This window comes from Alternaria burnsii (assembly GCF_013036055.1).
Source record: "Alternaria burnsii strain CBS107.38 chromosome Unknown 693, whole genome shotgun sequence".
Taxonomy (NCBI): Eukaryota; Fungi; Ascomycota; class Dothideomycetes; order Pleosporales; family Pleosporaceae; genus Alternaria; species Alternaria burnsii.
Window position 1 is genome coordinate 1,278,662 of NW_024066117.1, and position 26,918 is coordinate 1,305,579.

The 26,918-nt window shown below is 53.4% G+C and overlaps 11 protein-coding genes across 11 annotated transcripts; 5 read left to right on the forward strand and 6 right to left on the reverse strand.

Annotated features, from left to right (window-relative positions):
• Nucleotides 1–261: 261 nt before the first annotated feature.
• On the forward strand, nucleotides 262–1,239 carry GT037_008076 (uncharacterized protein; the record flags this gene model as incomplete). Its single annotated transcript, XM_038933123.1, has 1 exon — nucleotides 262–1,239. The coding sequence occupies one exon, from the start codon at nucleotides 262–264 to the stop codon at nucleotides 1,237–1,239; it is 978 nt and encodes a 325-aa protein (XP_038784624.1).
• Nucleotides 1,240–2,125: 886 nt separating this feature from the next.
• GT037_008077 (uncharacterized protein) lies at nucleotides 2,126–2,347 on the forward strand (the record flags this gene model as incomplete). Its single annotated transcript, XM_038933124.1, has 1 exon — nucleotides 2,126–2,347. One exon carries the CDS (start codon nucleotides 2,126–2,128, stop codon nucleotides 2,345–2,347), a length of 222 nt encoding a protein of 73 aa, XP_038784625.1.
• A 90-nt stretch (nucleotides 2,348–2,437) lies between these two features.
• On the reverse strand, nucleotides 2,438–3,194 carry GT037_008078 (gnat family protein; the record flags this gene model as incomplete). Its single annotated transcript, XM_038933125.1, has 3 exons — nucleotides 2,438–2,517; nucleotides 2,582–2,749; nucleotides 2,798–3,194. The coding sequence occupies 3 exons, from the start codon at nucleotides 3,192–3,194 to the stop codon at nucleotides 2,438–2,440; spliced, it is 645 nt and encodes a 214-aa protein (XP_038784626.1).
• A 118-nt stretch (nucleotides 3,195–3,312) lies between these two features.
• GT037_008079 (uncharacterized protein) lies at nucleotides 3,313–3,591 on the reverse strand (the record flags this gene model as incomplete). The annotated part of the gene is made up of 1 exon (XM_038933126.1): nucleotides 3,313–3,591. One exon carries the CDS (start codon nucleotides 3,589–3,591, stop codon nucleotides 3,313–3,315), a length of 279 nt encoding a protein of 92 aa, XP_038784627.1.
• A 901-nt stretch (nucleotides 3,592–4,492) lies between these two features.
• Nucleotides 4,493–5,238, forward strand: GT037_008080 (carbohydrate esterase family 5 protein; the record flags this gene model as incomplete). Its single annotated transcript, XM_038933127.1, has 2 exons — nucleotides 4,493–4,842; nucleotides 4,902–5,238. The coding sequence occupies 2 exons, from the start codon at nucleotides 4,493–4,495 to the stop codon at nucleotides 5,236–5,238; spliced, it is 687 nt and encodes a 228-aa protein (XP_038784628.1).
• Nucleotides 5,239–5,536: 298 nt separating this feature from the next.
• On the reverse strand, nucleotides 5,537–7,031 carry GT037_008081 (carbohydrate-binding module family 35 protein; the record flags this gene model as incomplete). The annotated part of the gene is made up of 4 exons (XM_038933128.1): nucleotides 5,537–6,358; nucleotides 6,409–6,769; nucleotides 6,823–6,890; nucleotides 6,942–7,031. The coding sequence occupies 4 exons, from the start codon at nucleotides 7,029–7,031 to the stop codon at nucleotides 5,537–5,539; spliced, it is 1,341 nt and encodes a 446-aa protein (XP_038784629.1).
• Nucleotides 7,032–7,429: 398 nt separating this feature from the next.
• GT037_008082 (tpr repeat protein oca3 protein) lies at nucleotides 7,430–9,911 on the forward strand (the record flags this gene model as incomplete). Its single annotated transcript, XM_038933129.1, has 3 exons — nucleotides 7,430–7,756; nucleotides 7,807–9,597; nucleotides 9,648–9,911. The coding sequence occupies 3 exons, from the start codon at nucleotides 7,430–7,432 to the stop codon at nucleotides 9,909–9,911; spliced, it is 2,382 nt and encodes a 793-aa protein (XP_038784630.1).
• A 1,634-nt stretch (nucleotides 9,912–11,545) lies between these two features.
• GT037_008083 (uncharacterized protein) lies at nucleotides 11,546–12,390 on the reverse strand (the record flags this gene model as incomplete). Its single annotated transcript, XM_038933130.1, has 3 exons — nucleotides 11,546–11,834; nucleotides 11,891–12,000; nucleotides 12,157–12,390. The coding sequence occupies 3 exons, from the start codon at nucleotides 12,388–12,390 to the stop codon at nucleotides 11,546–11,548; spliced, it is 633 nt and encodes a 210-aa protein (XP_038784631.1).
• Nucleotides 12,391–13,279: 889 nt separating this feature from the next.
• Nucleotides 13,280–16,052, reverse strand: GT037_008084 (uncharacterized protein; the record flags this gene model as incomplete). Its single annotated transcript, XM_038933131.1, has 2 exons — nucleotides 13,280–13,822; nucleotides 13,872–16,052. 2 exons carry the CDS (start codon nucleotides 16,050–16,052, stop codon nucleotides 13,280–13,282), a joined length of 2,724 nt encoding a protein of 907 aa, XP_038784632.1.
• Nucleotides 16,053–17,794: 1,742 nt separating this feature from the next.
• On the reverse strand, nucleotides 17,795–19,597 carry GT037_008085 (small nucleolar ribonucleoprotein complex subunit; the record flags this gene model as incomplete). The annotated part of the gene is made up of 1 exon (XM_038933132.1): nucleotides 17,795–19,597. One exon carries the CDS (start codon nucleotides 19,595–19,597, stop codon nucleotides 17,795–17,797), a length of 1,803 nt encoding a protein of 600 aa, XP_038784633.1.
• Nucleotides 19,598–20,020: 423 nt separating this feature from the next.
• GT037_008086 (map microtubule affinity-regulating kinase 4) lies at nucleotides 20,021–26,697 on the forward strand (the record flags this gene model as incomplete). The annotated part of the gene is made up of 5 exons (XM_038933133.1): nucleotides 20,021–20,648; nucleotides 20,698–22,876; nucleotides 23,607–23,808; nucleotides 23,867–26,504; nucleotides 26,555–26,697. 5 exons carry the CDS (start codon nucleotides 20,021–20,023, stop codon nucleotides 26,695–26,697), a joined length of 5,790 nt encoding a protein of 1,929 aa, XP_038784634.1.
• Nucleotides 26,698–26,918: the final 221 nt, after the last annotated feature.

Sequence of the window (26,918 nt, forward strand, 5' to 3'; positions counted from 1 at the left end):
TTGTTCGAAGAGTTGCATGTCAATCAAGATATGTGCTTACAGCGGAACCATGGAAGCTAGAGAGAAAGAGTAAAGGTTGCAGTAGGGCGGCCGAGGCGGCCGTGAGGGCCTTATAGGACTTTGTGAAATGAGCAGCAAGTGAAGCTTGTTCAAAGGTTGGACCGTGTTCGTTCCAGAAACGCGCTGCTTATAACAGTCTCCGACTAGGAACGCCTTTCTAGCAAGCTTACGCCCCGATCACTGATCAACCAACATCTCACCATGCATCGCTTCACAAGAGTGAGCAAGAATCACGACACAAGTCTTTTTGACTATGATCTACTACCAGCATGTGCAAGGTCATGCCGTATCCTGGACATCTCTGAAGGCAACTGTGTTCCACCAGTGGCTCCGATATCCGATCTGTCCACATACAGAAACTGCGTGTGTCAGTCCGATTACCTGCGCAGCCTCCATACGAGTGGAGTGGTTTGTCAACATGTATGCAATGAAGAGGATGATGAAATCATCCACGGCTACTACGTTAATATGTGTACATATTCAAAGCCAGCGAAGACGAACATGTTCATCTCCACGTTGACCATGAGTTCAGCGGCTGTACGAACGACAGTCGTGCCCAGCCTGGTGTATCACCCAACCGTCCCGACCCCTGCATGCACTGAGATAAGCCAGGGTATCCAAAAGAGTGACTACCAATGGTGCGTATGGGTCCTTTATTCTCCAAACCATAGGCTGATGGTTCCAAGGTCTGATCAGAACAGCAAATACCTGGCTACAGCAGCTGGTGTGATTCTCGCAATTCTTGTAGCTCTACTTGGGATAGTCTATTACCGTCGCCGTAACAACCATAACTCCAAGCTCGCGAGTCAACAAGTCCATGGTCGCTCAATCGCCGTACAGTCACCCACATGCCAAGCAGCACAATCACTCCGGCTTGACACTGAACAAGATTGGCACTTGAAGACAAGCGCTAATGCTGACACGTTGTTTTTGGCGATAAAGAGCCCTTCCGTTCCACCTCCATTCGCGCCGCCGACTCCAAGCCATAAACTTGGACATACCATTCGAGTTTATGCGAAGAGAGATAACAAGGGGGATGATCTTGGAAGAAGTGACATCGAAGGACCTACCACCCTGGTGCGGTCACTAAGCAGGACGGAGAGGTTGATAAAGGAGAGAATTAGAATGACCGGTCGACCTGACATCCCAATCAGTGCGACCCCAAAGATTACAAGGTGAGAAAGGCGTAAACGTAGTGTATTTTGCAAGATCTGTTTTGGATTTTCGTGGTCACATGCATGAATGTGGCATAGCTGGAGTGGAAAGGGTAATAGTACTATCATTTATTTCGGCTGGCCAGTGGCCGCCGGCCACTATACTAGAAGCACCTGGGTAGTAGGTACTGCTTACACACGAATGATATCACGAAGGGTAATAGTACAATACATAGGCAAGCCATGGGTCTAAATTAGATTCTTCCACCACAACAACTTGTTCATATAACGTAGTCAATGGAATTTTATATCATAGCTAACCAATCGCGCGATATTGCAGGTTTGATGAAAGAGCTGTGTTGGGCATCAGACGATTATTAAGGTGAGCTATCCTGATGGGGTTAAGGCGCTACCCGCCCGCATTTCCATCATCAGGGGCGCTGCATCGATCCGTCGTCGTCTTACTACATCCAGGGGCGACTATGCAATAGAAACAATGATGATCAAATGGTTGCGCCACAAACGACCTAGCGGCAACGTGTCAGCATCGCCCGTAAAAAATTCCTAACGCTTTGGTACAACAGACAGCTGACTCTGTGCAGCCCAAAAAGACAGATTGTGCGTTTCTGGAACTACCAGGCGAGATACGCAATCATATATACGCCATGGCTATCTACCCAGAGCTGTCTTCCATTGTCATCGTAAATTGCACCAAACCGGAGCATCTTGCCGTGTCGGTGCTGAATCTTCCTCTCTTTCGCGTCAGTCGCCAGATTCGGGCTGAATGCCTTTCCTATATGTGCTCCAGATTTTCTATAAGGATCCTTGGCCTACAGACTGCAATTGTTTTCTTTTCTTGCGCAGGACCAGCTACCTCCGAGGTAAAGGCACTTACCCTTGTGCAGCCAGCCATGAGCAATCTGGAAAGCAAAGAAAGTCGAGACACTGTGGAGCACTTTTTCGCAGCACTGAACAGAATGGAAGACTTGAACGAACTTGTGTTGGAGGACACAGGGAGGAATTCGATGCTAGAACAGAGTGGAAAGGAACTGGAGTTTGTAAGGAGAGTGAAGGACTTGAGCAAGAGAGGCTTGGATGTGAAAGTTAGGTTTGGGAAAGAACGGGTGGTGTGAGTAAAAGATGAGATGCATCACTGGTCGACACAGCCCGAAACCTGATTATTGCCTTCGCGGCTTTGGTCGTGCTACAAAATCCAGAAACTTCTACGGAACGGGCTCCCGAAGCATCACTGTGCTGTAATCCGTACCTTCCAACCCATAGTGTGTCAGATCCCACGTTACCACTGCAAAGACGAAAACACAAAGTCAGTCACAGTCCTGAAAGCAGTTAATTTGTCCGCGACTTACCCTCCTTGGCTTGAAATCCCATCCTCTCATATAACGGCTTGCCCATTGGTGACGATTCCAAGAAGGCAGGTAGTCTTGCGCGATCCGCTTGCTTGGTACCCCAATCAAGCAGCATGGCCCCTGCACCCCTCCGATGATGGTCTGGGTGCGTTGCAAGAATGTGTAAAACTAGCGTTTGTTAGCAGATCATCTCGGCATATTTGGCTGGACACTGACAGTAAAAAGGCTTTGTTCCCATGTATTCTTTTCTTACTCGACTAAGAAAGGCCATAAAGTCCAGCAAGCCTTGTTGTCCCTTGTCTTGCTCGTCAGGTACCGGATACATCTTCTTGGCTTCTTCTTCACTTCGCTCCTGCTCGTTGATGCGCCATTTGGCGACTGCAATCATTTTCCCATCGAGATTGGTGTCAATGACTTTGAGGTAAATAACATCTTTTTCTTCGCTCCACGACTTGACGTGCTTGCCGACAGACTTTTGGACATACTCCTCTGTGATGGGATTTGGCGTGAGCAGAGAAGTGATACCCCCGCCGTTGGCGAAGGCAGCAATCTGTATGGCGACGAACTCGTCAAAGTCGGTGGCAGAGGTTATGCGATGGACTTCAAGAGGCATGATGTGCGTCCACTCACGATACCTGAGCTCTGAAACTGTTTACTGGAAGACCTTTCCTGCGCAGCGCTAGAGCTAGTTATACAATAAAAGATCATGGACTGGGATATTGCACAAGTCGCTAGTACCTTCCTCTTGGGGCGAAGGCGGGGTGGTGCCAAATACCAAAGTAGCCAACGTCGCCCTTTTCTCCTCGCGATTCCAGCGTTTCTGCATCATAGCCCTTTTCTCTTCGCTCTCTCAGCGTCTCTGCAGCGTAGCCCTTTCGAATCATCCCGAAGTGTATGCGCGATGCATCAGCTTGAGAAGCGTTTTTCCACAGTGACGTGAGCGTCACAAACGTCAAGGCGTGACTCGTTCGCCCGCATCTGGATAGCCACGATGCTTTCGCAGACACCATGTCGCATGGACAAGCTCACCAAGACTTTTGAACGAGCCATGTTAGCGGCGATCCGATATTTCCGCGAAACTGTGCGACCGCAGGTTTGGAACGCAGCTTGGCCTTGAGTCTGGAACGCATGACGATTCGGGATCTGAAGAGATGGAACGGGCTGCTGAAACAGTCGCAGGATGTGAACACGGTGCGACAGAAGTCAGAGTCATGAGACGTGATTTCAGCCGAACATCTTTGTCGGATGCGATTGGCTCGCCGTTTCCCATAGTCTGGCAACAACGTTAGACGTCCTGAGCTCAGTCTGAAGCCGCATTGACGTCAAGTCACGCGGACAGCGAAGCATCAAATCGCAGGGATAGGAAACAATGCCAAGCATCTCACACCCAGCCCCATTAGATGGAACTCGCTGCCTCGGTCATCTAGAGTATCCATGCTGCGCATCACCCGTGAACCTCGGCAGTTTTTGTCACAGTTCCTGCTAGGTATACCGGGATAGCGGCTACTAGGCTGTAGCTCTAACTCTAATCCCGTCCCCAATGGCCTCGATTCGACATGGAAGGGCTCGTAGAACATGTCGCACGACACCCTTGACCGCCAGTATGCGTACTATTTGTGGTCTGGCATGACGTTTGATGTCTTTTCGAAAAGCAAATGAAAACATGACAGATGTGTACATCGCATATTCAAGCTCCTGAAAAGCGGTGGTTGATTGTTCAGCGTTAACCATGGCATTCTGCTGGGCCAGATTATAAGAAGACATGTCATTCGCTTCATGAGATGAACAGCAGCCCATCCATCTCTACTTCACTTCTCAAGATACCCGTACTTGTTTCATCTACATTCACCACATACTTGTAATATCTTAATACAAATTCCTTAACGGAATCAAGCCACACCCTCTACAGCCATGAAGTCTCTCGTCTTCCTCCTCCCAACCACCGCATTCGCCGCCCTTACTTCAATCACCCAGAACGACGTAAAGAATGGCGGCGGTTGCAAACCAATGACCGTCCTTTTCGCCCGTGGCACAACCGAACTTGGCAACATGGGCAGCATTGCGGGCCCGCCATTTGTCACGGCCCTCGGCGCCATGATGGGAGGTGCTGCCAACGTCGCTGTACAAGGCATCCAATACCCAGCAGATGTTCCAGGCTTCCTTGTTGGTGGTGACAAAGGAGGCAGTCAGCTCATGGCGCAGATGGTTGGACAGGTCAGGGCGCAATGCCCGGACACTACACTGGTTATGGCGGGCTACTCGTAAGTAACAAGCAGTTCCAATAGAATTTAAGGACTATGAAGCCTAACGGAACAATCAGACAAGGTGGACAGCTGGTTCATAACGCAGCAGACATGCTTAGTGCCCAGGACTCGGCCTTTGTGTCCAGCGCTGTCATTTTTGGTGACCCAAACAACGGCAAGCCTGTCGGTAAAGTCGCGGCCGGAAACACCAAGATCATCTGCGCAACTGGTGATCTTATCTGTGCGGGCCAGGCTGTCATCCTGCCGCCGCATTTGTCATATGGTGCTAATGCGAACGAGGCCGCCAAGTTTGTCATGAGCAACATGGCAGCCGGTGGTGCGGCGGCTGGAGCTGGAGCTGCTGCCAAGGGTGCTGCTGCTCGAAGCGTAAAGGCAAAGTATTTCATCTCTTAGTCTCTTGTGTTGCTTCACGGGCCCTATTTCACCTAATGTAACGACGCAAACGCTGTATATATATATACCTTCGCTCGTTCAGCAGCTGCAGGTCAGCTCGTATCACCAAGTTTGAATGGAAACTTGCGAATTCAAACATTTTCCAGTCTCCATTCAAGTTATCATGTTTGGGATCATACCTAGGTACTCCAAGCATCTCCTACTGTCTTTTTCAGAGTCCACGGTCAAATCTTCTCCCCTCTTGTACTAAGCCTAACGCTTTGGGCAGTATGAAACACGGTTCTTAAGCTTTGATGAATCACCTAACTGGAACGAAGATCCTGTCAATATCTGGTCCCCAACCTCCGTCGATACCGCTGATCTTGACTTCATTCGTACCCTGCTTCAAATCGACGTGTATCACCGAGCTGGCTGGATCACCTCCCCCATGGGGCAGGAATGCTAGTTTCTGCGTTTTCCCGTTCACGCTGACATTTGCATACCTTTGACTCTTGTCACCGTTGAGATGCTTGATCCTCATCGTCGTGCGAGTCGTTGCTGAAGACTGGATATTGGAAAATGTGGCAGAGCCGGACGTGGTGCCGCCAATGTACCCAGCTGCCTTGGAGCCTGAGCAGGAAGAGCAGGTCAGAGATTTAGCACCGTTAGCAAGGTTTGCGCTTTCACCTTCGTACGAGGTTTCTTCGGGGCCGGGAGTAGTGGCCCCAGAGTTGGGGTCAAGAATCCAGTTGACTGCGTTCTTCATGCTGGCGGTAGTCCCGGAGATCTGAAGTGGGAGCCACACGTATGTGCTTCTCATCAAATTCTCACTCTGCCATCGATCGCCCATGTATACGTATCCGTTCCCAACAGGCAACACAAAGGTTGTTTGAGAAGCGTACGTGTTTGATCCTGAGTCTGCAAACTTTTTCCACGAAGACCATGGTCCCGAAAGGGCCGTTGATGTACTATAATAGTTGTCGTTTGGGTTCCATCCGGTGAGCTGCGAAGCGAACATGAAATATACACCCTCGTGTTTGATGACGGCTGGAGACTCATATTTCTCTTTCCAGACATAGACGTTCTTAGTAATGTTGAGATAGTCATCGGAGAGTGCGTTGATGCGTAAGCCGTTGCTGCGCTATTCTTGTTAGTAATGTGGGTGCTGATGGTTGAACAAGAGAAGCCTACATCTTCAGTGAGTAGATAGCCCTTGCCGTCGTCATCAACGAAGACGCCTGAATCTCTGCTCTCGAAACCCAATGGTCGCTCGCTTCGCAAATACGTGTATTTTCCACAGACACTGTCTCCAACAGCGATACCGATCTTGGCCTCACCATAGTCGGCGCTGTCAATGTGCATCCATAGAACATACTTGCCTGTTTGCTTGTTGTGCATAACCTTTGGTCTCTCGATGACACGATTGGGCCCTGTGTCGCCGGATGCAGTACGAGAGATTAGTGCACCCTCATAATTCCATTCGACGAGGTTAGTGGACGAGTAGCAGTTGATGTTTGTGAAAGCTGTTCCGTTGGTTTTATCTTCGCCAACCCTATCGGTGTGTCAGATGGGGAGAGGGTGAGGCTAGACGTAGACCATTCTTACCAATACCACTTTCCTCCATCCTTGATGATGCCGGCGCCGTGAGCCTGAATGTGCTGACCTGTGTTTGTCTGAAGCGATGTCGTCAGTTAGCGTTCCGGATGGCGCACGACGCAACGCACTGCTGTCCAGGTTGCACCAGGGACGATCTGAAGTGTCGCACTCGCGACTGAGGCGGTCAAGCTAAGGCCTGCTAAACTAGGAAGGCGCATGGCGAAGTTGGAATATCAGAGTGCAGATGTCAATCAAGAATGGCGGGTCGAGGAAGCACGTCTAAGATATAGTGTCGAGCGACCAACAGGCCTAGCATCGTCATGCTAACATATCCAGTAGGATGTCCGCTCATCCCTCATTGACGGAAAATGGAGGCCGCGCTATAGAGCGTCACGAGTAAACACGAAGGTAGTAGTAAACGGATTGTGGGGAAGGAGAGTTTAGGGCATGGGTTGCAAATAGCCCGACGTCCGTGATATTGCGAATGTGGGTGTCTGCACTCGGGAGCGCGTTGATGCGGAAGGTCATGGTGGTAGCGCGCTAACCCCCGCGCGGATTCGCCCAAACAAACAAGGCTCCGGCCAGGGCTATCACAATCACCATGACCCAACCCACCATGGCGCGCACGACCAAGTACAACACGGCCGCCTCGCCGCAGAAGACGCCCATCAAGGTGCCGCTCAACGACGACCGACAGGAAAAGGCCATCCGCCGCCATGCACAGCAAGAAGCCCAGCGCAACTCGATGCGCGCCTCGACGGCTACTGCCACGCCTGCGAGACGACGCACGTTGCACGGCGCCGACCATGACAGCCCCCAGACGCCCTCGCAAGACCAGGACGACATGCCAGACATCACCGGCAACGCCGTCACGCCGGGAAACCGCGGCGTCATGCCCTTGCTGGCCAACTTCGAGGAATGGATGAAGATGGCCACGGACAATGTAGGCATACACAACTGCACCCACTAGGTCGAGGCTGACGTGACGGGCAGAAAATCAATGCAAACAACTCGTGGAACTTCGCCCTCATCGATTACTTCCACGAAATGTCTCTGCTCAAGGAAGGCGACGGCGTCAACTTCCAGAAGGCGAGCTGCACACTCGACGGCTGCGTCAAGATCTATACCAGCAGGGTCGACAGCGTGGCCACCGATACGGGCAAGCTGCTCAGCGGACTCGCAGAAAACGCCAGCAAGAAGCGGAGAGACGGCCATGACGCTGATGGAGGCGACGACGACGACGACGGCGAAGGCGAGGATGGTGAGGATGGAGAGGGCGGCCAAAAGAAGCGCAAGAAGAGGGCTGCCCGGTCGGCCGAAGCTACCCTCGCGTCTTCCTTTGCACAACTACAGAACAAGAAGATGGAGCTCGAGTTTTCGGTAGATCCGCTCTTCAAGAAAGCCTCTGCCGACTTTGACGAGGGCGGAGCAAAAGGTCTCCTCCTCAATCACTTGGCCATAGACGGAAGAGGCAGGATCGTCTTTGACAGCAGCGATGACGCCAACGATGCCACCGCTGACGACACACGTGCTACCCCAGTGCCCGAAGACGCCCATATGCAGCAAGACCAGCCCCAGACGCCCGATGCTATCGATGTTGATATATCTGGCTTGGCTGCTAGGTACTTCCCCGATCTATCCCAGCTCGACAGGCAAGACGTGTGTCCCTCGATGAAGACGTTCGACCTTGGTGATGTAAATGGTTCTATGGATCTTCCCTTTCTCAAGGCTCCCGATGACTCTGCCAACCAAGACGGTGCCAAAGATGAAGAAGATGAGGCGGGCAACCGATCAGGCCTCTTTTTGGATGACGATAACCCTATGGGCTTCGACGATGACGACGACGTGAACATGGGCGGATTCGACCTACCTCCGGAAACGGGCTTTGGCGAAGGCGGAGAGGTCTGGGCTCGTCAAGTAATCCAACATCCACAGGCTCGCGTTCACACTATGGGCCTTGAAGGGGATGAGGAGCCAGACAGCGCCGACGGTGCACTCGGTACTGGTGCTCAATATGGCGTCTCTATGATGCACGGTCGTGACCAAGAACAGGAGAACATTCTGACCTACTTCGATCAAGCTCTTAAGAAGAGCTGGGCAGGCCCTGAGCATTGGCGTATCTCACGAGTCAAGCATTCTACAAAGGCAACACCAGCAACGAAACGGAAAGAGAGGGAGCCCTTCGAGATTGATTTCGCCGCACCCATGGCTCAGACACTAGCTGATATGCTCTACACGCCTGCAACATCCAATTCAACTATATCTCTACCAAAAGCGCAATGGAAGTCCAAGTCGCGTAATCTTCTCCCAGATGACAAGCATTTCAACTCGAAACAGCTGTTGCGTCTTTTCTTGAAACCCAAAGCACGTATGGACTCCCGAAAGGGCGGACGCCGTGCACAAGCACAGTCTGGAGACCCAGCACGCGTCGACGAAGCATACTGGGCTGATCAAGGTCAAGAAGGCGAGGGTGACGACATGCAGGGCAACTACGATGCCGACTTCTTCCAAGATGATGGTTTGCCAATGCCTGGTGGGCCTATCGACGATGAGGACGTTTTCGCAGACGCTCGCGACCACTTTTCGCCGCCGCCTGACGCACCCGAAGCTACACTACCAATAGACGGCATGTTACCTAGCTCGCAGACTGACGCGTTTGGTGCGCAGCTAGTAACACAAAGCCGACGATTCCGGCCCGAATATGTCCAGTACGCAAGAGTCGCAAAGAAGGTGGACGTGAAAAGATTAAAGGACGAGCTATGGAAAGGTATCGGATTCGAAGGCGTAAGTTATGGAACCAACTCTCACATAGCATCTAAGCTGACCAATATTAGATCTCTGGGCCTCCTCAACCCAATGTCGCCGACGATCCAGCAAACAAAGCTGTCGATGGTTCATTGACTTTTACCGACGTCGTCAACAGCTTACAGGCTGTGTATCCGAAACAAACCATGGCCGATATCTCGACGAGTTATTGCTTCATCTGCTTGCTGCATCTAGCCAACGAACAAGGTTTGGTGATCGAGAATCAAGAGAAGTACGAGAACCTTACCATACGGAAAGACTTCACGGCGGAGTTGGATGTTGGTGGGGCATGAGGTCCTACTATCTGCGTCACTCATTCTCACAGCTCGATCTATAGCTGATTGAAACACGACTCTAATTTATACACTATTAGAACCAATGATACCTTGCTTCTTGAGCTGCAAGCGTTTGAAACGCTTGTTTTTCCCACTTCACCAGACGATTCCTTCCTACCTCCAAACGCTCCTGTTTCCCGTCGCAAGCTTCGTGCGCTCTGGTAGTCTGTATTCATCCCCCAAGTTCGAAGCAGTAATGCCGTTAAGCAGTCGTGATACCAGAGCCCCAAACTGAGTGCGCCCATGACTTCCAACAATCCTCTAGCCATTTCTTTGTTCTTTAGCCGCGGAAGTCCTTTGTTTCAAGCGCTCTGGGCAGTATTCGGGACATTGCTCGTGTCCAAAGCAGTGTCGTCCACTCGACCCTGGTAGGTCGGCATGAACACAATGGTTGTAATCAATCCCCTTCTTATCCTTGCCGCAGCCACGGCATCGTGATCTCAACAGGTTTACTCGATGGGAGTCAAGCACCAAATGGGACGGTCGATAGCAGTGAGAGTGTCCGCAGAGATGTGACACTTCAAACTGTTGGGGCACATCTCCGACGATGGTGGTGAACTTCAATGCGTATCTAAATCCCATAACATTCATGGCAGCATGCGTGTAGAGCAGGTTCCCCCCTAAATGCTGGTTCAGGTTCTTGCGATTGATGTTGTGCACCCGGTACATGGTCGAAGCACTTCCAAAGGGATATCGCCAGCTCGTTGTTCCTCGAGCTATCCAACAACCACGAGGGCCCACAACTTCAGTGTCGTTGAGAAGCACACGCCAGCACTCTTCATCTCTGATTTGCCGTGACAGTCTGAATCTTGCTGACCCTAGCCGGTATCTATGTAGATCAACCAGTTGCTGGTACATAGGTGCAGGTGGAACCATCAGTTGCTCCTCCAACAGTCGGTCGGGCAGGACGGTGATTTTCCGGGAAATGCGAACTTCGATCATTCGCTGGACATTGCGTCTAGGAGGACTTTGGGTCATTGAGACCTTGTCCGTAGCAGAGTCTGTGGTCTGTTGCGTATCATGTTGATGTCGAAGTCTTCGACTGAACCTAGGTGCAGTAGGAGATCTCAAGCAGGTACGACGATCGATCGGATTCAGAGTTGTTGTGGAGCCGATAATGCGAGCCATTTTTAGGAAAGCAGAGTGGTATCCTAGAGTAGGAAAGTGTGAAGTAAATACTCTCAAGACAGTGTCCGTCTTGTATCAATATATGTAGATGACTTGTAGGTCGTCGATCAGATTTCGAGCAAACATAGAATCATCTACAAATACGTGATGAAGATACGTTTATGCCTAACGGTAGACTACATGTAGGTCACAACATCATGCATGGTACTCTCGGGACGGCATGTTGGCAGCAAGATGCATCTGGGATCGATATGACAAAGTACTTCGCGGCGCAGTACATGAATGGAGGAATAGGACGACTGCATCGATTCGACGAAGTGATAGCCCGTCATGTTGTGAACAATTTACTGTCACAGTTGCCTTTTGGTTGTTGTTATTGGCCCGGCACCAATCGTCCTGTCTTCACGTATCCGCTAGTAAGGTGTTACATATAGAGAAACGATACATCGTTTTTCGCTACGTCGTCACAACCACACAGTGACTATCCATCCAGTGACGAGTCCGACCCACACATACAGTACTTTCCCGATCGCAGTGCTCGCGGCTCTTGACTCGGCATCCTGTTGCGGTGTAGACTGCACATTCTCCTTAAACTGTCCAACCACATTTCCCCGAGGCCAGTACTCGCAGACGACAAACCACCCCGGAGCATCGCCCTCACCACCACTGGTACCACCATTACATTCTTTGCGGCCGCACCCCATTGAGGTTGTCGATTTCCACACAAGTTGAGTAAAGTGGCCAGATTCCTCGCTTGGTAAAATCAGTAAGCACGTATACATATGGCGTAAACAGAGAGTTGAACAAACCTGAATTCCCCTGCCTTGAAATCATACTTCGTGCTTTCATTTCCCCATGCAGTGACGGTAAGCTCTGCGCTGCCATATCCTGAACCGAGATTCTCACCGTATGGTCCGCCCTACACGGTTTCTAGCATTAGCGCAGTCGACATGTCATTGTAGTTCCCGAGCCGCTGATACTCCTCCCACCTGTGGGTGTTGTCGCTTTGGAAGCGAGACATCAATTCCGGGTTTCAGCAGCGCGTGCTGGCCTAGGATCAGGTGGTGTAACGTACGCTATGCTCAAATTTGCACCCGTCTGCCCAGTCCTGAGCGTAGTCAGATAGCGTCGTGTTCCACTCAAGCTTTGATGCATTGTGTTGCACACGATACTCATTAGTGACGTTCATCAAGTCGTCCTGAAAAGAGCTGTCACTCGTGTATGATGTCGTTGCTTCGTCAACAGCTGCGGCCAACACGGTCATGATGAGGGCGACGAGCATGCCAAGAAAAGGGCTTGGTTTCCACATATTGGGCCACTTGAATACGAAGGATAGTGAATGGTCTGATGAGAGATACAAAGCTCGTGCGTGGACTGTATTGAAACACTTTTCCACGTTATAAGAAGCAGAACATGCAGATGTTTGATGAGATATCGACAGTAGTTTCGTAGCGAGTGAAAGCCGAAATCCGGTTTCTGAGCTACTGCAGGAGCGGCAACTCGAAGTCAACGGTCATCGTGTTGTTCCTTGGATGGGGCGCAAAGATTATGACGTAGGTGGATAAGGAAAGTTAGCGACATCAACCCCCTGTCCAGATCCTAATGCATGTCTGGGCAACGGATGGAAGCTGATCGGCATTTTATGATCTGTATAATATTTCTTAATCAACACACAACATGGCTTCAACAAACGTTCCTTTCATTGTCCAGATTCGTTACTCGTATTATCATCAACTCTCATCGATCCAACCACACGATTGTCCCATAAGTCGGTAGTCCGTGCGTTCACTGACCATCGCAGCCATATACTTCAATCAAAACCAAGCGCAACGCCGACGCCAAACCAGAAGGGGTAGTCCAGAGGCCAAAGCGACACGCAATACGAAACGTACGACGCTAAAACGACCATGGTATCTGAACTTTTCCTTGTAATCGAAAACAAAAAGCCTCGAGTAGAAAAGTGACAAATGACAGAAGATCAAGGCGCGTATCGCGACTTCCCAACAGTACCTGGTATATCTCGCGAAAAACAAAGAAGCGTCGAGACGGCGCTTAAGCGGCCAACCGAAGAGCGCTGCAGTGGGGACGGGGCATGACTATTCAAAAACGTGAAGGAGTCTACTAGCATCACTGACGCTCAACTCCGTAGCAGCCTCAGAGGATCCAGTCAACCTCTTCCGGTTTCTCTGCGACTACGCTTATTTCTTCTTCCTGACTTGGGTGCCAGCAGCCCATCTGAAGAAAGGTGACGGCGCAGGCTTCTTGCGAGAACTTCCGGAGCTGCCACTGCCACTGGGCATAACGACAACTGCAGGAGGGGGGGAACCACCAGCAGGATGTCCAGGAGGCGGTGGTGGGGGCGGTGGACCGGGCATGACACCCGGAGGAGGGGGTGGCACTTGTACGATATGTGCCTGAGGGAGGGATTGGCGCTTCTGGCTCTTGTCCCTCTTGCCCTTTCCTTTCAATGGAAGGTGGCTGGACAAGAACACTTGCGCATCCGGTGGAGGGGGCGGTGGTGGAGGAAACGCTTCCTTGGGCGGTTCCGGGGGTGGTGGCGGGGGCTCAGGCATTGGCCACATATGCATAGTAATGGCCCAGTCTGGTTGGATCATGGTTTCCCAGACCTGGGGGAGGATGATCTCGCCGTCCGGTCCGACGAGGTCGTAGTGGCCTTCGTGAACGTGAGGGCCAATCACATCGACATGCAGAAAAGCTTGCTTGATGAGTTCTTCCATGCCCTGATCAAATGTTAGCTTTAAATTGAGACCTGTTACCCAGACAACTTACCTTCCACGTTTTACACAGAGCCCACGGGAAGCTGAACTTGCGACCAACAGCATCCTTGAACTTGATTGGGGCCTTTGGAGCGTCGGATGGTTTCAACTTGGCGGCCTCTTCTTCAGCAGCCTTCTTTCCTTTTTCCAGGTCGTCCGCAGCAGCCTTGGCTTCTGCCAAAGCCTTCTCATGGGCCTTCTTGGTCTCCTCGGCTTCTGCGGCAGCTTTCTTCTCAGCTTCTTCACGCGCCTTTTGCGCTGCTTCGAGCATCAGCTTGGCTTTTTCGGCAGCGGCTTTCTTTTCTTCTGCAATCTTGGTTGCCTCAGCATCTGCAGCTGCCTTGTCAGCTGCTCGAGCCGCCTCTGCAGCCGCCTCACGCTTGAGTTGTTCGTCTTTTTGAGCAAGAATGAGGCTTTCGAGCTTGGCGAGCTTGTCTTCATCACCCCTCTTCTTTGCCTCGGCAGCTTCTTGGGCAGCCTTCTCGGCAGCCTCCTTCTTAGCCTTTTCTTTCTCAATTTTAGCCTCTTGTTGGGCAATGAGCAGATTTTCGAGGCGGTCGAACTTGGCTAATTCAGCGTCTCTTCTTGCTTTCTCGGCTGCCTTTCTCTCCTCTTCCTCCTTGCCCAATAAGAGTTTCTCGAGCTTGGAGAGCATGCCCTCCTCCTTTGGATCAGGTTGCGCGGGAGGGGGAGGCGGAGGGGGAGGTTGAGCCATCATAGCCATAGGGTGCATTTGCTGCATGAGCTGCTGTTGCATGGGCTGCTGTATGAGTTGCTGTTGCATGGGCTGCTGTTGCAACTGCTGTTGTTGCATAAGCTGCTGCAACGTCTGCAATTGCATCTGATCAGCAGGGGTTTGGGCCGGCTGAGGTGGGGGTGGAGGCGGAGCTGGTGCAGCGGGGGCATGATGTTCTTCTTCAGGCGGAGGCTGGGGCTTCGGTGTAGGACGCTTCGAGGGCGGGTGCGAGGGAGGGTGCGAAGGCGGGTGTTGTGGGGGTGGAGAGTGGTGCTCTGGATGTCCGTACGGATACATGTGCGGTGGCATGCCACCATAGGGCGAAGCACCGTATGGTGGGTAGTAGCCCATTGGTGAATAAGGCATCATGTCTGCTTGGGGCGCCGGCGGCATGGACTTACGATGACCCCTGCGTGATTGACGCGGATCTTGGTGGCGTGGGTCTTGATGGCGCGGGTCCTGGTAATCGGGAAAGTAGCCGCCGCGTGGATCGCCAGCCGAAGGGGGACCTTGGGTAAAAGGATTCTGGCCGTTAGGGGCAAAGGGGTTCTGAGCATAGGCCGAGTGTGCCTCTTGACCGAAGGGCACCAGCTGACCCGGGGGCGATTGTGTGCCGCCCGGGAAGCCGCCGTAGGGGTAGCGTGGATCCGACATCAAGCTGGGCGCATAGCCGTTGGGAGCATGTTGGGGTATGTGGCCCCAGCCAGCACTGGGATGGCCGGGAGGATGGCCTGGGTGGGGCGGGGCTCCGTATGGGTAGTCGTCGTCCTCGACCTCGAGAGCGTCCTGATGGACGGATTGGGGCCTTGGCCGCCTCGACCTGCGTGTGCGCTCCAGTTTGCTGCGGCTGCGGCTACGACTTTGGCTCTCGTGGCGCGAGGGAGGATCTGGGACGGGCGCTGCGTGACGCGAAGAGGCTCGGTCTCGGTGCGAGGCCTTTGTGCGTGGTCCACGTGGAGGGGCTATAGCAGGCGGGGGAATAACGTGGCGTGCAACAGCGTGATGCGAGACAGCGTGCCGCGGCGCCGAGTGGTGCTTGCTGACGACTTGTGGACGCGAGGCCGAGTCGGAGGGGTTGATTTCGTCTTCTATGTAGTCCCACGAGCCTTCCTCGTCGTCGTCTTCGTCTTCCTCGTCGTCGTCGTCGTCGTCGTCTTCCTCGCCCTCTTCGTCTTCGTCGTCGTCTTCCTCGTCGGTCGCCTCCGAGGTGGTGTATTCTTCCTCGCTGGCCGAGACTACCTGGATGCCGGCCGAGTCCTCGTCGGTAAAGTCGTCGTCGTCTTCGAAAGCGCCCGTGTGGTTGTTGACTGTGATTCCCTTCCGGAGTCTGATGGCCACGTTAGTGTCGCCCTTGACATGATAGCGGCGCTGGGGAGGAGAGATGGAGACGCTCGACGGCGCGGTGCTGTGTGTTGCGCGCGACTTTACAGCGGAGCGCCGCGACGCAGCATGGGGCATGGCGCGACGATGGGGGAGATGGGCTATGACTAACGGCATGAGGCTGGTGGTGCTGACGGAACCGCACTCGAGCCTCCTTCTGCTAGAGAATGGCCGAGTCCAGGGTTCCGAGGTGCGCGGGCAAGGTGCGGTGCGGTGTGGGCGAAGGGAGGATTGGAGGTGGAGCACAGGTGCGGGCGCGAGAAGATGTTAGGAGAACGCGGGGCAGGGCAGGAGATGGGTTGCGGTCCAAGGTTGCCTAAGCACAAAAACGGTACGCTACAACCAGTGGCGTCTGGGTAAACAACAACAATGTTAAAATCCACGGCACACTGTCGTCAGGCGGGACAGTCGGGCGACGTCTTGGGGAGGGCAGGAGAGCAGAAAAAGCGTCAACCCTGGCTGCCGAAACGGTTTGGTCCTAACTAGGCGACTGTGTCGTGTCGTGCTTCGGTCTTGTCTCTAACGTCAAATCGTTATAGTAGGAATTCGTGTTTCAAGGCCGGCGCCCAACCCTCCAGTCCAGACAATAGTGCGCAGAAAACGATTGTGCTGGCTCGGACATAGTCTGGCTGAAGCAATGGTAGATATGCTTGATGATGACGACAGCGATGCGATGTCTACGATGTGATGTGGAAGCCGCTCTACTATACTCCATCTGCAGTGCCCGTTGCCATTGCTATTAAATTCACCTCATCATCCTGCAGCAGTACTGCCATCGCTGGGAGTCATGCTACCTTTGTCTAGCCGGCTACGTGGTTCCAGCTCAGCGGCCTCACTGACCGCTTAGCAGCCCAAACGATGCGGCTCATGCAGCCCAACGAGGGCATAGTCGGGTGTCTGACACGTGTAGTCATGAGGAGCGACGACTGTTTGCTTATTCGACAACAACGTCACCGTCGACAGAGCATGTCTGTGGAACAAGCTGCCTCTAACGTGTTTCAGAGCACTCACGTACCAAGACAGTGTGCTGTATGAACCACGTCCAGTATTTGCCCATCCATCATTCCACTACAGAACTGGAACAACGAACAAAGCCAACGTATGGAGCGGGTTCTCGACATCGGCCGGTGCGTGCCGTTCGCCTATCTTAGCTGCATACTGGACCCACGTCGTTCGAGGAAAGAACGTAAACCTTTTTCGCCTACAACAACACACGATATGGGTCGTGAACAGGTAGACAGATCGCCTAGAAGCCTGGAATGCTGACCTGATTCTCCAGTCGCTGCGTTTGTGGTACTGCAAACTACAGGAATATTATTGTCTTCACAGCAGTTTAGTATCCTTCTTGCCCTGAAGCTACACAGTATTACTTTTCGCAAAACTGTATCACAAAATACTATGTATACTTCCAGGACTGGATTCGCTCTCGATTCCAACACCAAAAGACCTTAGCGTATTGCAGGAGGTATTCGCATAATACCTCTGCCTTTGACGATAATGTATCATTGCATAGACATTCGCAGTTGATGTCGAACAAGCAGTAGGCCCATGTGTGTATCTGTGGTCATCTTACCCATCTCCTTGTATTTTCGAGCCACGCGCTATTCAAACGCAACGACAAGATCATGGGTGCAACGCGCCTAACAAGAGACACAGACACGATTCCAGAAGGCACTACACGCATACAAACCACATGTGAGCTAGGCGGGAGGAAACCATCTCGGATGAGAGGCCGAAAGCAAGGTTCGGCACCAAATGCGTGATCGAATTGGTATCTAGTATGCATCCACAAACGCCTGACAATGCAAGATGCTTTTCGCTTATGCTTCCTCTTCTTCATCTTCCTCGTCTTCGTCTGCCATACCATTGGTCAAGCCTTTTCTAGGCACCTCGAAGACATAAATGCCGTTTTTGACCTTCCCAGACATCCATCGAGCCAGCCTGGGCTCTTTACCTACGGCGGCTACGATGCACAGCCCATCCTTGCCTCTATCTCCCCTCTCTTGTACCGCAAGGCCGTTGACGATACCTCGTATAAGGATAGCACCGTCCTTGGCGTCGCCATTGACCATAGACTCGTCTTCCACCGTCGGTACGCGCCCTACTTTGCCCACTGGCTCAATGCTCTTCTTGTCCGCTGTAATCTTCCACGCGCGTATCCAGCCGTCCCAGCTTGCTGTAAGGATGAGATCGGCAAAAGGAACAGTAGCAAGCGCAGTCACGTATCGCGGAAGCCGGGGACCGGGCTTTACTGATGTTGGGGCGTCGTCGTTGGCGGACATTTGCTCGGGCGAGAGCGGTGGATCACGGCCGTGAGTGAGTGGGTATGTGAAGAGAGGCTTTTTCCGGTTGACAGACCATAGCGACAGTGCACCATTGTCAGATGCTGTAACGAACAAGCCGGCGTCGAGAAGACCCACGCAGTCGATGGAGCCCTCAGCATATGCGATGGGCGGGTCATCGTCATTGTCGGACGTTCCACCGTTGGCCTGTTCATCCTGTTTTTCGTCTCCATCAACATTTTTTCCGAATCGACCTTTGCGTAACTTGTCCAGGCCCTTTTGTCTAGCCGTACCGCCTCCATGGAACACGAGCTGGTTTTCCTCGACAACTCTCCACAAGCGGGCGGTGCGATCTCTTGCGCCTACACTGACACAAGTCTCTTGGTTGAGCTCCAGCCCACCTGCTACACCAATGACAGCGTCCTGATGTCCGACAAGCGTCTCGATATATGCTGATTCCGGCGCGCTCCAGACAATAACAGCTCGGTCCGCACCACCAGAGAAAAGTTGTTCGGTGCCCCTTCGGAAGGACAGAGAGAGGACGGCGTCTCGATGACGAGTGAAGAGGTGACGGGGTGTAAGAGTGTCGGCGTCCCAGATGATCAAGCGAGCATGCTTGTCGCCAGTGGCCAGGTACTTTCCCGAGTCGGAGACGGCTATAGACACGATCTCGCCTGTGTGGCCCAGGAAGGCGCGGTCGCCTTTTTTGTTCTTGTTTCCCTTCCGCCAGAGGAGCCTCTTTGGTGTGGTGCGCGGCGTCAAGTTGGACGGTCGGCTGGGGTCAGGCGCATACGACTTTGGGTCAGCGATTTCCCACTTCTCGACGACAAGATCTTTGCTGATGGTCCAGGCATACGGCAGCTTGACGGCACATCCTGTTGTGGCTTTTTGCAGCCCCGAGTAGCCGGTGGCATGCGATGCATGGTCAAAGTCGAGCTCGGTGGCAATTGACCGGTAGATCTTGCCCTTTCCCTCTGCGACGTCTTCTTTTAGTCGCTCAGCGATGAGGTCCTTGTCAATCTGCTCGGCGTCGAAGCCCACCTCGTCCTCGACTTCGTTGCGAATGTTCTCGAGGTAGCGCTCTGCCAACCTGAGACGCTTTTCCGCCGCAGTCTCATTCTCATCTTCAGAGGTGGTAGAGCCGCCGTCTACGTCGTCTTGGTCGTCGTCGAAGGTGGGTGCGCCGTCGCCGTCGGATTCGTCGCTGCCACTGATGGACTCTTCTCGCTGGGAGCGACGAGCATGCGCGTCCGTGTTGCGACGTTTGGGGGCGCTGGCCGCGACTTCGCCGCGCTTCCGTTTCCGTTGCGAGGCCGGCGTGGTGAAGAAAGACGACGACATGGTTGTGGTTGCCGTTTGACCTGCGCGGAAGAGATCTGTGTAGTAGGAATTGTCTTGGCTAGAAACTTTTTGCGGACCCTAACGCCAAGCAAGACCTCCGTCATGCATGGGTTCGCGTCTTCCGACCGTACCGTGTTCACATGTGAGCATCGCCAACTCTACACGACATGCGCTGCATTCGGCGCCGCTCGACACGCCAATTTGTCTTCTCGCAGTGATTTTTGCATTGCACTGCATCGCATTGCATCGCACGTACAGTTGGCAGAGCGGTTCGCTGACAGACACAGCGCAAACACCGCCGCCAACCCTCGGCCACTGTCGCCTCATATGACTTGAATGTGCGTGCATCCACGATAAACTCTTGACCATTGTGCCGCGCGACTTCCCTGTAGTCGTGCAGGCACAAGCAACAGAGCAAAGGTCATGATGGCGCAAGAGAAGGCACCGCCAGACTCGCCCTTGGATGCGTTTGCGCCTGCGCCCGACGACATCGAACAACTCGACCGATTCCGCCGTTCGCCCCACCCGTACTTGCATCATAGAGATCAGCTACGGAGACGGTCGCTAGATCCGGTGCACGACGTTTCTCTGCACTCGCAATCGCAATCGCAAACCCCGCCTCGGCCCCTAGACAAGACCATGAGGAAAACGCCGTCACAATCACCAAGTGAAAGCGGCACCGAGGCCGACGACGAGGGCTGCAGCCTTGTCAAGGCACTGCCTGCTCCTCCCTTGCGACCGCACAAGGGCCTCCGTGAGTCCCAGGCATTGGGCACAGAGGCGTGGGCGAGCCCCCTCCTCACCCCCACACAGATTGACGATGAGGGGAGGAAGCTCTCTGAGGGCTACTTTGCTCGCAACAACAAGACGAGACGCAAGGGAGACGTATACCATAGCGACGACGAAGCGAGGGCGGCCAGGCAGAGATACCTCCAGCGGCGGCGCAACGAGCTGATCAGGAGAACGACCGAGACTGCATTGCTTGCGGGCATTGCCGTCCTGGCTGTCCGTGGTTGCGACTGCTGGACCAAACTGCTGGCATGGCATAGAGGTCAGTCCTCATCCCTTGCCTGCGCCAAAGTATGCTGACCTGTGTCTAGTAGAGCTGTTGACACACTGTTCTGTCATGGCTGGCGTTTTGGGGCTATATCCGCTTCGGCTTCTGTACTACTCATGGAGAAATCGCTCTCAACTCCGGCTTGGCCGTCAAATACATCTACCAGCCGCCTTCGATCCGGCCACTATCCTCTACCCCCCAATATTGCCCGTCCTGATTGCGATCTCCCTGTTTGCCTCATCGTCAAAGCCCCTTCTACCCAACATGTTGCTTGGACTAGCCGCTTTACCAGCCAGGCTTGTTCCTTTCAGAAACGCTACCTTGGGCTACTCTCCTCTGCACTGGCTGATATCCATCATGCCCCTGATCGTTTCAGAGAATACCGATATACCCTCTCGGCTGTTTGCACAGACACCATACAAGCTCAAGTTACCCCCACCTAACCAAGGTGTAGACCCAGAACTTCTGGTGATGTTATTCCCCTTGCATCAAGCGCTACTACCACCCTTGTTCTATCTCACCACGACGAGCCTTTTGCCAGCCGAGTTGCATTTGCTTTCCATTGGGCTCATCAACCTCCTCTTATTCTCGGAAACTCCTCAAGCAACCATACTCACTGTCTTGCTGTGGCTAGGTGGGCTGGGTGTTTTCTTGCTTTGCGGCAGGATCTTGAAGTGGGGTGTCGCACTTGCACGCATTCCGCGATGGAGGCTTCGGCGTGCTGGCCAAGTCATCCGAGCTCGACAGAATTTCTTGCAGGTCCTGAACCACAGCCTGGGCTCCAGGCGCGGCGGGAGTGGTCCGGTGAGAAATGCGAGTGATAGTGATGCGGACCAAGAAGATCGTGCATTTGGAAATGCTCTCCACAAGACTAAGAGTCTGAAAGTCAACATTCTAGATTCTGTGAAACACAGCAGACTTCGCATGGGCGGCGATGAGCCACGATCCGCAGTTGAAGCGACAAATACGGGCTTTCAGCAATCGAATGGTGGCCAAAGAGCCAACCATAGCAGCGGACGCAGGCGAAGGAACACCCTTCCAGTTCTCGCCGCTGAAGACCATACATCAAAGCATCAGTACTCGAGTCGAAAACGATCGAGATCAATTGTGCAGTCCTACCTGTCGCTCACACCGACCGAAGCCACCATGAGGAAGTGGTTGTACGCAGGATACTTCTATGCGATTGTAGTCGCGCTAATACTTGGACCAATTCGGTATACTATCGGCGAACATGCTCTCCACCACAACGAACCGTTTGGATGGGCCATCAGCTACCTCTTGGGCAATGTACCACGCGTGCGATGGGAGGTGTTCCAATGGAATTTGGACTGGTGGATCCCACTACCGACGAGACTGGATTATGACGACATGCTCGAATCCGCACAGCATCTATCACCTGCGGAGTATGTGCGTTTCTTAGTGGTGGGCGAAGCAAACACGCGTCTCTTGCTGTGTTTGTACTGTGCCGGAACTATCATTGCCGGCCTTGTTGCAGTCTTCTCACTTTCCGCGGTTGTAGAAGTCGACACGCGCAGAAAGGTGTTCCATGGCACCATGGTCGCGATGCTTCTTCCGACCATCTTCATCGATCCTTGTTTTGTCGCACTAGCCCTTGCGTTGGTGCTTGCGATATTTCTCCTTCTGGATCTGATTCGTGCCTCGCAACTGCCACCACTGTCAAAACCGATTGCTAGGTTCCTCACGCCGTACGTAGACGGTCGTGATCTCCGGGGTCCAGTAGTAGTATCACACATCTTTCTCCTCATAGGCTGCGCAATACCGCTTTGGCTATCGCTCGCAGGTATAGAACGGGCTGGCGATGAGCCATGGCAAGGGTGGGATGTCAAGGATAGGGATGTGAGTATGGTGGCAGGGGTGGTTTGTGTTGGCATGGGCGATGCCGCGGCATCTCTCATCGGCCGTCGCTACGGACGGCGGAAGTGGCCATGGGCCGGCGGCAAGTCACTCGAGGGCTCCCTGGCATTTGCATTTGCAGTGTCGATAGGGCTCGTTGTGAGTAGAGTCTGGCTTGACGTGGGGTGGGACAGTGGCCAGGCAGGGCAGAAGACAACGAGCGAGTGGGTACAAGACGCACTGCTCATGGTCGGCAAGGCAGGTCTATGTGCAACAGGGGCGAGCCTAAACGAGGCGGTACTCACAGGCGGAAACGACAATGTGATAGTGCCAGTCATACTATGGGCTCTTGTGAGGGGTGTCAGGCTGTAGGCAACGGACTCAGCCGCATCAGGCGGGATGCAGGTACGCAGTAGATAGCCTGGTAATACTAAAACACCATGCACATGGCCATTTGCGCAAGGGAGCATGACTTGCATCTACAGCCTCGAGACAATTACGTCAGAGTTGGGCAAGACGAAGTAGTGCTGGTGGAGGTCACGTCGGCGGCCAAATGAGGGGCTATGGGTCAGCGATATGCCCCATACTCTACGCTCTGCAACTTATCCATGGCAGCCACGGACCATGAGAAGCAAATCCGTCGAACCCAATGAGCGTGTCCAGGAGGCCATTGGAAGGGTATTGTACAGAGTTCGGTCGACGTTGTCCTAGTTGCCGTAGGATTGTTGTAAGGTAGGTTTTGGGGTTCCAAGCTAGCGGCGAGCACGCGTTATCGGCACGTGCGGCCATAGACGTCCCGCGCGCCTCAGACTACCGCCTACTGACCACTACCTACTATCCTGCTGCATGCTTTCGCTCTCCTAATCTCTTAACCCTCTCCGCCGCTCTGCTTTCTTGTACCCAATCTCACGTATTCCTCGCCCATCTGCCCATCGCGCCCGCATACTCGTTGCCGCCACCGTCGCGTTCACCACCACGACCATCCCTCAGCGCTATCGATAGCCCGACCACGACGATAGCCCATGTCCAACGCCCTCACGGCCACGCTATATCCACATCTTCGCTGGTAGCTGACGACTGGCTACATAACACCAGCAGCCTCATCCGGGCCCCGGCTGCTCAGCCAGCGCCGCCTACCATGGCCTCACCCCCAAACCCACACGCCCCACGGCGGTCGGGTGCATCGCCGTCGACGTCGTCACCCGCTGCCACGGGCTCGGAGCAGATTATTGGCAAGTTCAAGCGCTTGCATCACATTGGCAAAGGCAGCTTCGCCGAAGTCTATCGTGGCATCCACATTGTACGTTGCTGCCCTCAATCTCAAGCATGCATCGAGTGCTAACTGCGTCCTTGTACAGGAGAAACGGCAGTCGGTCGCCATCAAGTCGGTCAACATGAACAAGCTGAACAAGAAGCTCAAAGACAACCTCGTCTCGGAAATCACCATCTTGCGCAGTCTGCACCACCCACACATCGTGTCGCTCATCGACTGCCACGAGACGCCATCGCGCATGCACATTATCATGGAGTTTTGTGAACTCGGCGACCTGTCAGCCTTCATCAAGAAGCGCTCCGATCTCGTGAACCACCCGCAAACCCAGCGCATGATAGAAAAGTACCCCAACCCAGCCGTAGGCGGCCTCCACGAGGTCGTCGTACGCCACTTTGCCAAGCAGATGGCCAGCGCCCTCGAGTTTCTGCGATCCAAGAACTATATCCATCGTGATCTGAAGCCCCAGAATCTGCTTCTCAATCCATCGTCCATATTCTACTCTCAGAGTGGAACTCTGGAACGCATGCCTCTGGCCGCAAGCGCAAACTCCTTGATACCCGCCACTGGCATTGCCTCGTTGCCCATGCTCAAGATTGCTGATTTCGGCTTCGCTAGGATTCTGCCGACTACCTCACTGGCCGAAACCCTCTGCGGCTCTCCCCTCTACATGGCACCAGAGATCCTGCGATATGAAAAGTACGATGCAAAGGCTGACCTCTGGTCCGTGGGAACCGTTCTCTTCGAAATGATGTGTGCTCGGCCACCATTTAGGGCCAACAATCACGTAGAATTGCTACGCAAAATCGAAGAGCGCAAGGATCAGGTCCGATTCCCAGAAGGTCTCGTCAGCAGCAGGGCCATGAAGACTCTCATCCGCGCACTCCTGAAGCGTAAGCCAACTGAGCGCATGTCTTATGAACATTTCTTCTCAGACCCGGTCATCCGTGATGAAATTCCAGACATGGTGGACGAAGACCTTCCTGGCTCCATGCAAGCTTCTGAGCGTATGCAAACCTCTGTACTAGAACCACCAATCGAGCCACCTAGGCGACTACAGAAAGCGCCTGTTGAAATGGATCCAAGGGCTGCTGATAATCCATACTCGCCATTACCCAGAGACAGGACGACAGCCCCTGGCACAACGCCGCCTTCACGGCCCAGCTCTAGACCCGTTTCCGGTCACTTCTCTAGCACTCCACCGCAACACCTTTCTGCACGAAGGGCCAACAATGTCCCGGCCGATCCTAGCGATGAACGTACGTCGACTCGCGAACACCGCCGACCCACTCTTACTAACGCGGCGACCGCACCAGGACGTACCGCTACACTGCAGGATCAGACCGCCGCACCCACTGCCATCGGCCATAGGCGCAAACATTCTCGCGATGAGCAAGCATCGACACCTACCGGCCTCAAGGAGCACTTTGACCGCGAGCGGATCCCACAGAGAGCGGAAGCCAATGTATTGAAAGAAGCGGCAGAACGAGCTGCACAAGACAACGCGCTTGACGAGGGCTTTGTATTTGTAGAGAAGCGCCGTGTGGAAATTGACGCACTCGCAGACGAGATTGCCAATAGCCCGCAAACACAACGAGATCGTCTCGTTCACCGAGAAGTTCCAATGAAGCGACGTTCGACAACACAAGGGTCCCCAACATCGACCACTGGCGCAGTCCCTTCCAAGGCCATCCAGATTCAACAAAAGCCAACCATTACCCACCAACGCACGGCTTCATACAGTCGGAGACAGTATCGTCCAAGTTTCGAAACCGCTACTTCTGCCTTGTCCAAGGCTATGAACATGGTCAACATTCGAGGGCTTGGTCTGTCACCACCTGTTATGAAGGGCGTATCTCCCCCACAGGGCTATTCTGCATTTCCTGCGTATCCAACTGCGCAAAGCAGCATGTTGCTGGTCGGCGATGGAGGCAAAGTAGTGGGCAAGGACGAAGACACTAGTACGGTTAAAAGGATTGAAGATCTGGCGCAGCTCAGCCATGTTGTTTACGGCTTCGCAGAAGTCAAGTACAGCCAGCTCGTCCCAGTTGCACCAAGCGACCCGGCTCTAGGTATCGGCTCCACTGGCGTTGCTCGCAAGCCTAGTAGCGATGTAATTGACGACGACGATGACGATGACGATGATCTGACGCCCGATACTGTTCTTATCATCTCTGAGGAAGCGTTGGTACTTTTTGTGAAAACGTTGGCAATGCTGAACAAGGCCATGGACTTGACCGGTAGTTACTGGAACCGAACTCGACGTAACAGCGGTCCTGACGGTGCAAGCCGAACTAATGCAAAACTTGGCCAAGTAGTCTCTTGGATGCGCGACCGATTCAACGAGTGCTGTGTCAAATCTGAGATAGTTGCACGCAAGCTCAAACAGGCACAGCAGCAGCTACCAGCAGACCATCCCAGTCATCCTCAGAATCAGTCAGCGGCATCTGGTTCTACGACTGCGGTTGGTTCTGCCGAGAATATTCTGCTTACAACTGGCGTCACGGCCGAAAAGCTGCTATACGATCGATCCCTAGAAATGAGTCGCCAGGCAGCCATTGATGAGCTTACTGGACACAATCTGGCCGACTGTGATATTAACTACTGGACTGCCATCACAATGCTTCAAGCTGTCCTGGAAGAAGAGGAAGATTCGCCCAACGACAAGGCAGATGCTGAGGAAATCAATGGTCTCGATGGTGAAGACCGACGCTCGATCCAGAAGCGTAAGTGCCGCTACAATGTCTTACGAGGGATACACAGCTAACTGCTACAGTTCTCGAGCAGATGAGAAGCCGCCAACGAGCGCTGAAGAAAAAGCTTGATGTACTCAGGGCTCAAAAGCGCACCTCCATCACCAGTGCGCCCGCACCACACTCCGTCGGTCGCAGCTCGCCTTCTCAGGGTGTCGCAAAGTAGTTGCGCAGAGCACAGAGTGCTACACGTTTGCACACAACTTTACATTTACTGGCGTTTAGGAACAGGATGGTCTGCACGCCACTCTGGTTTGCTTTTATAGGTTTGATTTAGCTTTCTTTCTGTCTGGTTGGGGACAATGGCGCCTCATGGAGGGCTTCGGCGTACTCGCATACATTCGCGTATGATACCAGGAACTTGGGTAGCGATGATGTGCAGTTCCA